At 47.3% G+C, this 13,910-nt stretch overlaps 1 protein-coding gene across 7 annotated transcripts in view; it reads left to right on the top strand.

The window, feature by feature from the left end:
- Positions 1-12,101, top strand: part of Ptpra (protein tyrosine phosphatase receptor type A) — a 96,397-nt gene extending 84,296 nt beyond the window's left edge. For 4 of the 7 annotated variants that reach the window (XM_050133758.1, XM_050133735.1, XM_050133753.1 and 1 more), the window contains 4 exons: positions 3,395-3,520; positions 3,606-3,757; positions 6,201-6,336; positions 7,417-7,711. In XM_050133758.1, coding sequence (XP_049989715.1) covers positions 3,395-3,520; positions 3,606-3,757; positions 6,201-6,336; positions 7,417-7,491 — 489 coding nt within the window. In that variant the 3' untranslated portion in view covers positions 7,492-7,711. Of the gene's footprint in view, positions 1-3,394; positions 3,521-3,605; positions 3,758-6,079; positions 6,337-7,416; positions 7,712-10,653; positions 12,051-12,082 lie in introns of those variants that run through there. The other 3 variants (XM_050133745.1, XM_050133741.1, XR_007590301.1) reach the window with 3 other exon arrangements.
- The last annotated feature ends 1,809 nt before the right edge of the window (positions 12,102-13,910 follow it).

Below are 13,910 nucleotides of genomic sequence, written 5' to 3'. Positions count from 1 at the left end.
CCTTCTTCTGGCCTCCTCCTGTGCACACTTATATATGCACAAAAACACTGTTAATATTTTTTTTTAGAAAGTGTTTTTGACAAATCTAATTTTTATATCTCTTATAAAAGCCCTCTGGGGTTAGTAAGATGGCTCAGTGGATAAAGGTGCTTGCCACTAAGCCTAACTACCTGAGTTCTGTCCCCAAGCCCCACATGGTGAAAGGAGAGAACTGACTTCTACAAGTTGTTCTCTGCCTCCATGTGCACCCCATGCACCCATGTGGAATACAGTATATGAATAAGTACTCTTTTATAAGCAGAACTCTTTACCCTGGCAAGGCAGCACACACTTAATCCCAGCACGTGGGAGGCAGATATAAGAGAATCATCACTCACCAACTCTGAACCCATCCTGTGAAGAGATGCTGTGACCATGACAGCTCGTATAAAGGAGAAAAACATTTAGTTGGGGTGGCTTACATTTTCAGATGTTTAGTCCATTATCATGGTGGCATGCAGGCAGATTCTGGAGAGGAAGCTGAGAGTTGTACATCTTGAGCAGGCAACAGGAAGTGGTCTGAGACACTGGGCGTGGATTGAGCATGTATGAGACCAAACTCCCATACCATCTTAAATAAGTGCACTATTCCCCTGTTTGCTCTTGTCACAAGTCTAGAGCTGCCGTCCTCCCACCCTTCCACGTTGAGTCTGCTGGTGTGTCCTGATAGCTGCTGAGCATGCCCCCTTTCCTGACATGGTGAGGTACAGGCATGTGGGACAATAGTGATGCCTCCTGTGCATCCTGCCAGCATAGGGCCTCACCTCAGGTAGCCTGACATCACTCTGTCTGTGTCCTGCCCAAACCTTAGTTCTTCATTTGGCAGCCAAGCATTGCCTTTTTGAAAATTATAAATGTACACATGTCACTCCTTATCTTAAAGTCCTGCTTGAGTTTGTAGAGATCTTACGAAAAATACCCATGTGTGTACAATTTAGGAGTGTGGAGTGGTGACAAATAGTTCCCAAACTTGGGTTCTCCCTCCTCACCTCACTGGTTTGTTTATAGGCCAGATCTCATGTGTCTCAGGATGAGCTCTATAGACAGAAGTCTCTGCTCTGCCCAGTCCCAAATAAACACACGGAGGTTTATATTAATTAGACAGTTTGGCCTATTGCTCAGGTTTTTTACTAAATAGTTCTTACAACTCAAATTAACCCATAATTCTTATCTATGTTTAGCCACGTGGTTTGATACCTTTTCTCAGTAAGGCATTCTCATATTGCTTTCTCTACGTCTGGCAGGTGTCTCTGCCTTTCTTCTTCCCAGAATTCTCCTAATCTAGGCATCCCGCCTATACTTCCTACCTGGCTACTGACCAATCAGCATTTTATTAAACCAGTAAAGTGACAAATCTTTACAGAGTACAAGAGCATTACCTCACAGCAAGCCTCACGGCCACTGTAAAGCCAAGGATAACCTTGAATTTTTGATTTTCCTGCCCTACCTCTGGAGTTCTGGGGTTACAAGTGTACACCACCATGACTAGTTTTTTTTTTTTTTTTTTTTTTTTTTCTATTAGGGAATAAACCCAGGGCTTCAAATACACTCAATAATAGTGAGCCCTTGTCTGGGGAGGGTGTGGGTGAGAAGAAAAAGCAGGAATTCTGGGAATGTGCGCCATTCCTGGCCTGTCCCAGGCTTACTTCACTCTTCTGCTCTCCGCGTCTTCTTTGTGTCCTCTGTTGGCCTAGTCACCAGCTTTGTTTTCATATCTCCATCCCAGCAAGATCCCTAGGTGTCTTTAGCCTGGGCCTCCTAGATTCTTGTTGTTCTGCTTTGTTGGTTTTTTTTGAGACAGGGTTTCTCTGTGTAGCTTTGGAGCCTGTCCTGGAACTTGCTTTGTAGACCAGGCTGGCCTTGAACTCACAGAGATCCTCCTACCTCTGCCTCCCAAATGCTGGGATTAAAGGCGTGCACCACCACTGCCCAGCTCCCTAGATTCCTTAGGCTCATGTTTTACCCCCTAAGAAAGGTCCTTGCCCCTTGAATCAGAGCAGAGTCACCCCAGTAGATCCCTGATCTGAAGCTCCCCTTTGCCTTCTGTCAACTCCCAGCAGCCACTAAAATGCAGCTGCTGTAACAACTGTCACCATCACCCTCCCACAACCAAGAGGCCGCCTCTAATAGACCCTCTTTCTCTAGGAGCATTTAACTTTGTTTCTTTCGTGCTGATCTCTGATTTTTTATTGTTGTTGTTGAGCCCACATGGAGAGCTAAATGAATGAAGAATCCTTTTACTTTCACCACGTGAGGAATGCCTAAGTGAAGATAATCCCCTTACATCAGTCTCACCCTATAATAATGCCTCTTCTTAACATTCATTAAATCCTACTCCCATCAAGCTACCAGATTTATTTCAATGAGTGCACCTTACCCACTTCCCTGTAATAGCTTTTGTCATCTTGAAGCTGATCCTATAGCGTGAATCTGCCCCCCAGGTCAGTCAGAACCAAATGAAACCACTTTAACCCATTACTCCCATTAGCCAGCTGGAAGAGGCTTCATTTTTGCTGTTTCCATCCCCCTCCTTACCTTACCTTGACAGGGCCTCTTATCTTCTGCCCTCTACCCCTGTAAGTAACTGATTTTATGACCTAAAAGCTGCTAGGTATAGTCTTGAGTACCTATTTATTGGTTGGATGGTTGGTTGTTTGGGTTTTTTGAGACAGATCTTACTGTGTACCCCAAGCCAGCCTTGAATTCACAGTCCTCTTTGCCTCTGCCTCCTGAATGCATGAGCTACCATACCTAGCCCTTGATAGCTAATTCTCTTATAATGTCTGATGGTACTGGCTTGTTCTGCCTGCTAACAAAGATAGAAATGCTCAAGCTAGGGGCTGGAGAGATGGCTCAGAGGTTAAGAGCATTGCCTGCTCTTCCAAAGGTCCTGAGTTCAATTCCCAGCAACCACATGGTGGCTCACAACCATCTGTAATGAGTTCTGGTGCCCTCTTCTGGCCTGCAGACATATACACAAACAGACTATTGTATCCATAATGAATAAATAAATATAAAAAAAAAGAAATGCTCAAGCTAACAACCTTCAGGTGTTCCTCTAACTATTACACATTAAAGGGCTAAGAGGACACTGAGGGCCCAGCATGGTAGTACACACCTTTATTCACTTGGGAGACAGAAGGATAGATTTCTGTGAGTTTCAAGGCCAACCTGATGTGCTTAATGAGTTCCAGGCCAGCCAGAGCTACACAGTAAAACCCCGGCACACAGATTGTGCACATACATGCATACATGCAAACAAAACAATCATACATAAATAAATCTAAAAATAAATGACAGAAGAAAAGGTCATTCTGGCCCCTGCCCTCACATAGCTGTCCATTTGTTCCTGCAGGAGAAGTGTGCCCAGTACTGGCCATCTGATGGCCTGGTATCCTATGGAGACATCACAGTTGAGCTGAAGAAGGAGGAGGAATGTGAGAGCTACACTGTCCGAGACCTCCTAGTCACCAACACCCGAGTAAGATGGGATGTGTACTGGGTGGAGCTGCTCCTGTGGGAAAAGCAAGGCTTCCACTGTTTCCCTGACCTCCCTTCTTCCAAAGGAGAACAAGAGTCGACAGATCCGACAGTTCCACTTCCATGGCTGGCCTGAGGTGGGCATCCCCAGTGACGGGAAGGGCATGATCAACATCATCGCAGCCGTGCAGAAGCAGCAGCAGCAGTCCGGGAACCATCCCATCACCGTGCACTGCAGGTACTACTGACCCCTACCCTCAGAAAGCTGGGGAGGTGGGTGGTGGGGTCTGACGGTGAGTTTGGTCAGACCATGAGGAGAGACAGAGAGACAGTGCTGGTGAGCACCGTGGCATTTGATGATCCAGGCAACTGGGTAATCAGCGTGGACTTTGGAGTCTGAATTGTGTGCAGCATGTGCTGAGGAAGTGCTGATATTCAGATCTTGAGAAAAGCATGGGGCAGTGATGCATTCAGGGGAGCAGCAAGAGAGGCCAACACTGGAGAGATGGTTCAGAGGTTAAGAACACTGGCTGCTCTTTCAGAGGTCCCGAGTTCAATTCCCAACAACCACATGATGAGGCACAGCCATCTGTAATGAGATCTGGTGCCCTCTACTGGCCTTCAGGCATACATGCAAGCAGAACACTATACATAAATAATAAATCTTTAGGGGAAAAAAAAATCAGTGAAACTGAGAACAGAGGCAAGGTCAAGGATGCCTCCCAGGTTTGAGTCCAAATCAGTAGTAACCTTGACATAACCAACAAGAGAACAATGATAAGAAGGGTTATTTGGGGCAGCAAGTGACTCGTATGTCAGATGGAGTTTTAGGGGGAAAATAATGATGGGCTGTGGTATATGGCCAGCATGCTCAAGGCCCTGAGAAATCCCTAGCACCCTCAGGAGGAAAAAAGTTTATCCTGAGGTATGCCCTTAAAGGTGAAGTCTCATCAGGCATGGTGCACACAGTTAATCCCAGCACTCAGGAAGCAGAACTAGACAGATCTTTCTGTAAGTTGAGGACCAGCCTGGTCTACCTAGTGAGTTCCAGGCTGACTAGAGCTATGTAGTGAGACCTCTCAAAAGATTTGCCCCTACTCTAGGGCTGAGGATGTAGCTTTTTGCACCACATAAACCAAGCATGTTGGCACATGACCTGTGATCCCAGCACTCAGGAGGTAGAGACTAGAGGTTTAGAAGTTCAAGGTTATCCTTGAATATATAGCAAAACAGCTTAAAAAAAAGAATATCAGTACTAACTTCCAAGTTCTTCTCTTCCCATACCAGTTATACTATGAACAGTGTGTGTGTGTGTGTGTCGTTCTGATACTCCATTGCAGCTCTCCTCATCTGGATTACATATGTGGTCTCAAGATGACTGGAGACATTGGCTTTCACACTGGACACAAGCCTCTCATCTCTATGACATGCTTTAATAGCTTCTCTTGTGGTTTTCATCCTCGTGAGCGATTCCTTCTCTGTACTGTTTCTACCACATCTGTGGCCCAGGCTCCGACTCCCAGTTCAGCAGACAGTGCTTTTCAGTAGCATCTGCGCTCCTTTGCTCATGATGTCCATTGCCAAATCTCGGTCACTGCTCAAGCTGTCCGGATGGTCTGCTGGTGAAAGCACTTGCCGTGTAGGCCTGAGAACCCACGTAAAGCCAGCTGCAGCATCCCTGCATCTCCAACAGTGAGACAGGATACTAAGCTCTCAGGCCAGGTAGCCTGGTGTTGACTGTCAGTGGTAGAAACAAGACAGAATCAGCCCCAACAAGATGAAAGGCAAAAACCAACTTCTAACCTCCGTGTTATGTGTGCCCTCATACCCTGCAGCCCGTTCACTCACATTTACCTCATACACAAATAAATACAGGATTTTACAAAAAGAATCAGTACAATGAGACTACTCCTGCCTAAACTCCCAACAGGGGCCCAGTATGATGTGAGGTCTCCTTGCTAGTCAGCCTGGCCAGCATTCTCCTGGGCTCTAATCCATCCCTACCGTTCTCCCTCCCCTTCTGCACCAGATAGAGGTACATCGTTTCAGCACCCTCCTCCTCCAAGGCTTGTTCTCAGCTAGCCAGAGTGTGTCACTGTCAGTGTGGTGTTGCTTTCAGAGAGCCTTCCTTGAACATCCTGCCTGGAGCTCTGTTTCCCCTTCTTTTTGCTTATTGCATATCTTATTGTCTAGGACTGCTGAGTTCACAGCCCATGTCATAGAGCTGTGTGGTAAGAGAATCAGCCAGTAATGTTGGACAAAGTGGATTATGTCAAGATGGAAGTTTGAATCCCTTAGAAAGAATGGGAAGGAATCGACAAATACAAGTGCAGAAAATCTGACTCGGCAGTCGGTGAAGACAGCCTAGTCAGCAAGCGGTCAGGGTGGCAGGGTAGTGAAAGTTGTCACCACAAGTCCCACAAGCACACCCTTAGTGCACACAGGAATGGCAGCAGGATCCATCAGTCACCTCTCCAGAGCTTTGCTCCCATAAAACTCCAGGCTGAGGGGGCAGAGGTGAACTTGGGTCTCTTGTTCCACTGACACCTTCCCCTGGCAGCTCCATGGATGACTCATCTTCCCAGAACCAGCCTCAGCCTGCATCTGCTCCTCACTACCCTTCCCCTCAGGATAGACAGCTACAGACAGCAGGTGTGGTAAGTGTGTCTGCTCTGTTTCAGCGCCGGGGCAGGACGGACAGGGACCTTTTGTGCCTTGAGCACAGTCCTGGAGCGTGTGAAAGCTGAAGGAATTTTGGATGTCTTCCAAACTGTCAAGAGCCTGCGGCTACAGAGGCCACACATGGTCCAGACACTGGTACGCTGCATGTCTTTCTGTGACTACACTAACCACAGCTATTCCCTGTCAGGAGCGAGCCTTCAAAGCAAGCCCCATAGTCAGAAGACAAGAAGTGCCTTGGGAAGCAGGGTCAGAGTGGGAGCACAGCCTGCTACCCAGAAGAATAGAGGATCAGTGGGTAACAGCACTTGTTCCCCATGCATGGAAACCTGAGTTCAAATCCCTAACACCCACCTAAAAGGCTGGGCATGGCTCTCTGTATCTGTAACCCCAGCACTGAGAACAGACACAGGCGGATTCCAAAAGCTCACTGGCCAGCCAGCCAAGCTGAAACAGGCATCTTCTTCTAGTTCAGACCTTTCTCAAGGGGATAGGTGAGAGCAATTGAGGAAAATGCCCTACTTGATGCTCAGGCCTATGGGTGCACAACCACACCCGAATACCCACGTGCACATGCATAAAGGAATGCCTGAGTAACCCCCAGGCTTTGTACTCTGCTTTGGGGTCTGGTGGGAAGGAGCGGGCAGGAGTGCCTGCCTGTTCACTTGGCCCCTCCTGTTCAGAGGTCTGACTCTTGACAGTCTGTATATCCGCAAAGGTTTTTCTGAATCTTGTGGGGCTAGAAAGGTTTGAGGGGAAACAGGAGTTTTAGGAGATCTGAGAGGAGAGGAAGCTTTCAGAGTTAGGATTCATCTCAGCCTGACAGCCTGAGCCAGCTGAGGGCCACCTGAGATGCTGCATGTTCGGCCTCACATGCTTCCATCTGACTGAAGGACCTAGAACTGTCCTCACACGTCTGCTCAGCTGTCTATAAATCCACTGTGGTCCACAAACATTTTTCTCTCAGTTTTCCATTTCAAAAACTGGGTCTGTTAGGCCATGGTGATGGTGCACACCTTTATTCCCAGCACTCAGGAGCAGAAACAAGTAGATCTCTGTGAGTTCTGGGCCAGCCTGGTGTATACAAGGAGTTCCAAGCCAGCCAAGGATACATAGTGAGATTTCCAAATTAAAAAGCAGGCAGGGGTCCATTAGGAACTGGGCTTCAGCAGTCCCTTTGGTGATGAGTTTTCCTCCCTGTCTCTGCTTGTTCTTCAGGAACAGTATGAATTCTGCTACAAGGTGGTGCAAGAGTACATCGATGCCTTCTCAGACTATGCCAACTTCAAGTAACAGGTGACACGGCCCACAGACAGGAGAATTGCCTTTAATATTTTGTAATATTCTGTTTTGTTAATATACCCAAATTGTATATATCTTATAACTGTTTTAGAAATGGCACATAGGCTTCTATTACCTATTAGGTGGAGATTTTGTATGTAAATGTGTTAGCACTGATAGTCTTTTTTCCAGTGTTTTATTGGGGAATTAAATAGTGTGATATTTGGATTGATATCATGAAATCCTCAGCCTGGAAATTGGGCTGGATTATTCTTTTGCTTTAAACATCTTTTCCTAAAGAAGACAAACATAAAACTCATTCCAGGTAGCTCGGTGCCAACTGAAACAAAGCACAAAGTTCTCAGAGCTCTTGAGGAAATGGTCGTCTCACTGTCCCCACGCAGACCTCTCCCTCCCTGTACTGTAAATATCCGTCCCCTCAGTCCACCCTTGTCTCCCACATATCGCAGCATGGGGCATAGTGAGACCAGAGCAGTATCTCTGGCACCACACTAGGGATCATCAGGTAATAAAAACTTTTGATTCCCTGAGGAAATGCTGGTCCCTTTGTCTTGGGCAGGGCAGCCTTATTAGACTGGGGCTCTCCTGGGCTAGAGCAACCCTGTCTTTCAGTCCCTTGGCCCACTGTTCTGTCAAGTGCAGTCATCCCAACCATCAACCAGCTTTGCTCCCCAGGATGGATTAGGTTCTCACTGAGTTTCTCTAAGGGAAACACCAGGGGCAGAGAGGCCAGTGTGGCCTCTCTAGAGTTTCTCTCCAGAATATGTCTTCAGTTGTTTTCTGGAGATGTAATTACTATTGTTCAGGAGTTGGGTCTCCTCTCAGCTTGCTGTTGAGCAGGGCAGATTAGTCACCCTCCTTGCTGTGGCAAGGCCCCATGACCAAGGCAACTTATAGACGAAAGTATTCAATGTGGGCCTCACAGTTCCAGGGGAGAGTCCATGACCGACTCGTGGTGGAGCACGCAGTAGGCAGGCGGAAATAGTGGAAGCAGTATCTGAGCGCCCACATCTACCAGCACGAGGCAGAGAGAGATATACTAGGAATGGCATGGGTTTTTGAAACCTCAAAGCCCAGCCCCAGTGACCCCTGCTAATCCTTTTCAAACAGTTCCACAACTGAGGACCAAGTATTTGAACATAGGAGCCTTTGAGGGCCATTTTCATCTTTTTTGTTTGTTTGGTTTTTGGGTTTTTTTATTTTTTTGTTTTTGATAGGAGAACTGGACTGGGATTATAGACACTGCTAGACCTAGGCCTATGGCTATCCAGGGCTGTTTTGGAAGTAAGACCTTGCCACTACATCTATCTTTTTGTTTTCTCTTTCTTTGTTTTGCTTTTTTGAGGCAGGATCTCAACTGTGTAGCCTGGACTGACCTGAAACTCGCTCTGTAGACCAGGCTGGCTTTGACCTCACAGAGATCCACCTACCTCTGCCTCCCAAGCTGTAATTAAAAGTATGCATCACCATGCCAGTTCCTCCATTTTCTGATGCCAATATTCTGAGGATGTAATTGTCATCCCCATGATGAGAGGTAGGCCACTGCTACCAGTGTGGGACAGGAAGGAGCTCAGAGAGCAAGCAGCTTCATTTTTACAAACAGAAGCACAAGTTACACTTTCACTGACTACAACCCAGGCGTGTAGCTGCCTGGGGATATTTTGGAAATCTAGCCTTCACTTGCACTGGCAAGGGTGGCAGATTTTTTCCCCCACATCACAAGCAGGTTCTCAGCGCAGCAGGTGTTCCTGCAGTCACAGAGGGCACAGATGGAGAGTGGGCGTGCCCTCCACTCCTCAGAGGCTTCCGCAGGCGCCCTAGTATGTTCCACAGTGGCACATTCAGAAGTAAATGCTTTTGGGATGCTTGGAGGGGGGACCTTAACTTAACCCAAGGGGTGCTGAGAATTTAGGTGAGTAGAAAGGAAAGGTCAGAGCCGGGTAGTGGTGATCTCTGAGTTCAAGGCCAGCATGGTCTCTGTAAAGTTCCAGGACAGTCAAGGATACAAAAATAAAAGGAAAGAGGAATGAAAGTTCTGTTGAAGCCATCAGGGGCCTTCAAATCCAGACAGAGTTGTGAAAAGGAAACCTACTTGTGTACTAGATATTTATAATATTGATATAAAAGAAAAAATGTGGGGTAGAGGGACAGCTCAGTGGTTAAGAATACTTGTTGTTCTTGCAGAGGACGTGGGATCTGTTCCCAGTACTCACATGATGGCTCAGAGCCATCTAGTTCCAGGGGATTCTTCTGATTTCCTTGGGCACTGGTCAAGCAAATGATGCACATACATACATGTAGGCAAAACACTTATAAATAATCCTAAAAAAATATTTAGACTGGGCATAGTGGCAAAGTGCCTTTAAACCCAGCACTTGGAATCAGAGGCAGGTGGATATCGGTGGGCTCAGGGGCAGCCTGGTCTACATAGTTCCAGGACAGCCAGAGCTACAGAGTGAGACTCTGTCTAGGGGAAAAAAAAAAAAAAAAGAGTAAATTAAAAAAAGTTTTTTTAGTCGGGCATGCATGATGACGCAGTGCACACCTCTAATCCCAGCACTCGGGAGGCAGAGGCAGATAGATTTCTATGAGTTCAAGGCCAGCCTGGTCTACAATGCAAGTTCCAGGACTGCCAAAGTTAGGGCTGTTGCAGAGAAGAACCCTGTCTCAAAAAATCAAAACAACCAAAAAAAAAATTTTTGAGAGGAAGAGAAAGATGTATGGGAGGAATCCCAGAATACTTGGAGAGCTAAGATAGACCGCAGAGCAGCTCTACAGTGTGAGTGTGAGTCCTTGAGCGATTCTGTCTCTAGGGCTAGAGCTCTAAAGGGCCTCCAGTACCTTAGAGCCTCAGTGTGACCAAGTCCAACAGTGGAGGAGAATGGCTGTTGGGTCAGCAAGCCCACAGTAAATACAGCACTAAATATCATGTCAGTAACAGCTATCCCGTCTACCAACAGGGAAGGCTGCTCTTGTCTTGCCGAGGCTAGTCTTGAGCGGGGCATGCTGGAGTGTTCTGGATAGTGCAGCTGAGCAAATGTTAAACACACCTGCTTGCTCATAGCTGTCTTCCAGTAGGGATGACCTCAACTCTTTGCTCCCCTTCCGTAGATTTAGCCCTCAGCCTTTCCTTCACTTTTCTTTTTTAACCAGGGCTTCAATCGCACGAGGGACTCCTGTATGTCCAAAGGAAAATGTGTCTCACATAGCGCAACCGTGTGGAAAGAGCGAGAGTGACCAATTCATCCATGACACTCTGGCAGATGAGCGACAGCTGGGTCGGGGGAGGGGTCGGAACGGAAGTGAGCATTTCCTCCAGCACTGCCTAGAGCCCTACCACCTAGACCCTACTTCATTGACTCCACTTTGTCACCACTGCCCCCCAGATCACCTGCCATTGAAGACAGGTGACATTGAGGAGAAAAGTGAGCACATTTTGAAAAAATGTAAATAGAATTGGTGCACAATCTGCACAAAACAGGGTGATTATAAGTTCTTTAAATTTACTGCAGTGTCCAGGTCAAGGGACGAAACTGGCACTTGGTGTTTCTCAGACCTTAGGAGGTGTTGTTAGAATCCAAAGCGTTAAGTTGGAGATGCTGCTCAGTTGACAGGGTGCCTGCTTAGTGTGTGCAAAGTCCTGCATTTAACTTCCTGCACTGCATGAGCTGGTCATGGTGGTAACACATACAAGAGGTGGAACAAAGAGGCTCAGAAGTTCAAGACAGCCTCTATTAAGAAAAGAAAAAGATTTCAAAAAAAAGTTCCTTGTGGATTTGTTTCCAACATGTCTATATGGTAACTTATCTCTGTTAGTAGAGTTGAAAAGTTCAGGGAAAGGGCTCTGCCTCCCTTTTGACCACCTTGTAGCCATTTTGAGGTTTTGAATATTGTGTGTGTGTGTGTGTGTGTGTGTGTGTGTGTGTGTGTGTGTATGCCATAGAATACATTTATGGAGATCAGAGAATAATTTGCAGGAGTTGGTTCTTTCTTCCACCATGTGGCTTCCAGGGATTGAACTCACGTCCTCAAACTTGACAGCAAATGCCTTTGCTCATCTTGCAGGTTTACCATTTTAATTTTTTAATGTGTTATATGCACGCATACATGTGAGTTTCCTTCCCTCAGAAGCCAGAAGAGAGTATTGTGTCCCTGGGAAATGAAGTTACAGGGATTTGAGCTGTCTGATATGGATGCGGGGAATATTTAACCTCACTGCAGGGCCATCTCCAGTGCGATTGTGATTTTTGTTTCAACCTCAGATCCCTTCTATCTATTGCTGTGACGAGACGTTATGACTATGGCAACTCTCATAAAGGATAGCATTTAATTGTGGTGGCTTGCTTACAGTTCAGAGGTTCAGTCCATTATTATCATGGCAGGACATGGCAGTATGCAGGCAGACATCATGCTAGAGAGGGAGCCCAGAGGTCTACATCTCGCACAGGCAACAGGAAGTAGACTGAGACACTGAGTGTGGCTTGAACATGTATGAGACCTCAAAGCACGCCTCCACAGTGGCACACTTCCTCCAACAAAGGCACACCTTCTAATAGTGCCACTCCCTTTGGGGTCCTTTCAGATCGCCATACCTAGGAAGATCTGAGGCGGGGAAGCGTTTGTCTGATGACCTTAAAATCCAGCAGCAGCTTCACGTATGTTCACGGAAGTGGATGTTGTGAGAGGGGTTTGAGTAGCAGCCTGCACCTCCTGTTTCAAGATGTCACTGCACCATGGCTTGGTTGGCACACAAGCCTAGCACTAAGGAGATGGATTCAGGAGTATTACCACAAGTTCAAGACCAGCTTGGGCTAAGTTGCAAATATAAGGCCGTCAAGTAGGACCCTGTTTAGGTTTTTCTGTTTTTGTTTTTTTTTTTTATTTGTTTGTTTTCAAGATGTCACTGGATTTGACACCAGAGGAAATGGTGCTCCTGGTCATTAAATCCTAGAGTCATCCTGCAGCAACCCAGCGACACCTCCCCCATAATTTACCCCTTAGTATATGAGGGGTATATACCTCATTGCGCTCATCCCAAGTCCATAGTATCATCCCTCTCCCATGATCTACCCAGAAAAGCCTCCTTTTCCGACATTTTTCCAACAATGCTATCTATTCCTGTCCTTGCCGCCTGCGCATGGGAGGGTCAGCAGCTGGAAATCCTTCTGTCACTGTACACCAGTCCACATCCCCACAGGCCACTGGGACAGGGAGCAGAGAGCCTGCCCCCTCGTCCTCTAGCTGCAGCCAATGAAACTGTCTGCACACTGCTCATCCATTTTAGGCCTAATATCTCTGTTCTCCGCACTTACACTTAGGAAACCCCCCTAGAGAAGTGTGGGTGGGCGTGGCCATCTGAGGACTTCAGCGCTAACCAGGTTAGGGGGTGTCTAGGAAATGTCTTACACCAGGAATTCTTTCTTGGCCCAGACTCAAATTGTCTTGAGGTGCCGGTTGGCTAGGATGACCCTGAAAAAGATGTGGTACACACACACCTTTGATCCCTGAACTTAGGAGGCAGTGGCAGGTGGACCTCTGTGAACCTGGTCTACATTGTGAGCCCCAAGCCACCAGAGTATGTAGTGAGGCTTCTCTCAAAGACAGGAGGGACGGGCTGTGTGTGGAAATGCGGGGCTCCTGGCCTTCAGAGCAGCCCTGCAGGGGCCAGCTCCAGGCTAGAGTGGCGGTAGTACCCTCAAGGGCACAGCAGTGATCTCATGGCTGGCACCCTCAAGGAAAGCAAGACTCCAGCTCACCGCAGGACTCCAGAATACCTTCTGGCATCAAATGGGCAGTAGGTCCCCTAAGCCTGAGAGGAAGACAGTGCTATCTGGGACTCCTCCCCCAGAACTGGGCCTGGAAGTTGAGAGTGGGATGTAGGCAGCCTTTGTCCTGAGAAAATGTCAGCTACTGAAGCCAGCCCAGGCCACTCATCACCTCCCAAGTGCTGTGGACGGACAGGACCATGGCCTGCTCTTCTCTGCAGAATTTGGTGTTGACGGTACTTGAAGGGACTCTAGCCCACTGGAGCATGTGGTTTTGGCTGGCTTTGTCCTTCCCCCTCCCCCATTCCCTCCACCTAGCTAAAAAACCATTAGATTACATCCCTAAAGCTAAGCCATCAAGGTCTGTTCCCTTACTAGGACACTTTCTTATGCCAGATTCACTCCCAAGGATGAGTACCAGAGTCCAGCAATCAGAAGCCTTTGGTTCACAAATTAACATTCCCCATCAAAATACACCACCAACTCTAACACAGACCTCCGCTTTCTTGCAAGGTCGTTTGTTGACTCGGGCACTTTCACTTTTCTTCCCGGCCTAATAAAGGATCTCTCTGTGAAAACAGGTGTGTTTGCGTGTGGTTTGTGCCTACCCGGAACGGGAGGAAGCCCCTGATGTACGGGGGCGGT

Source organism: Alexandromys fortis, unplaced genomic scaffold (assembly GCF_014885135.2).
Source record: "Alexandromys fortis isolate MF-2015 unplaced genomic scaffold, M_Fortis_MF-2015_v1.1 scaffold_6, whole genome shotgun sequence".
Classification (NCBI taxonomy): Eukaryota; Metazoa; Chordata; class Mammalia; order Rodentia; family Cricetidae; genus Alexandromys; species Alexandromys fortis.
This window is presented reverse-complemented; position numbering and strand designations above follow the sequence as displayed.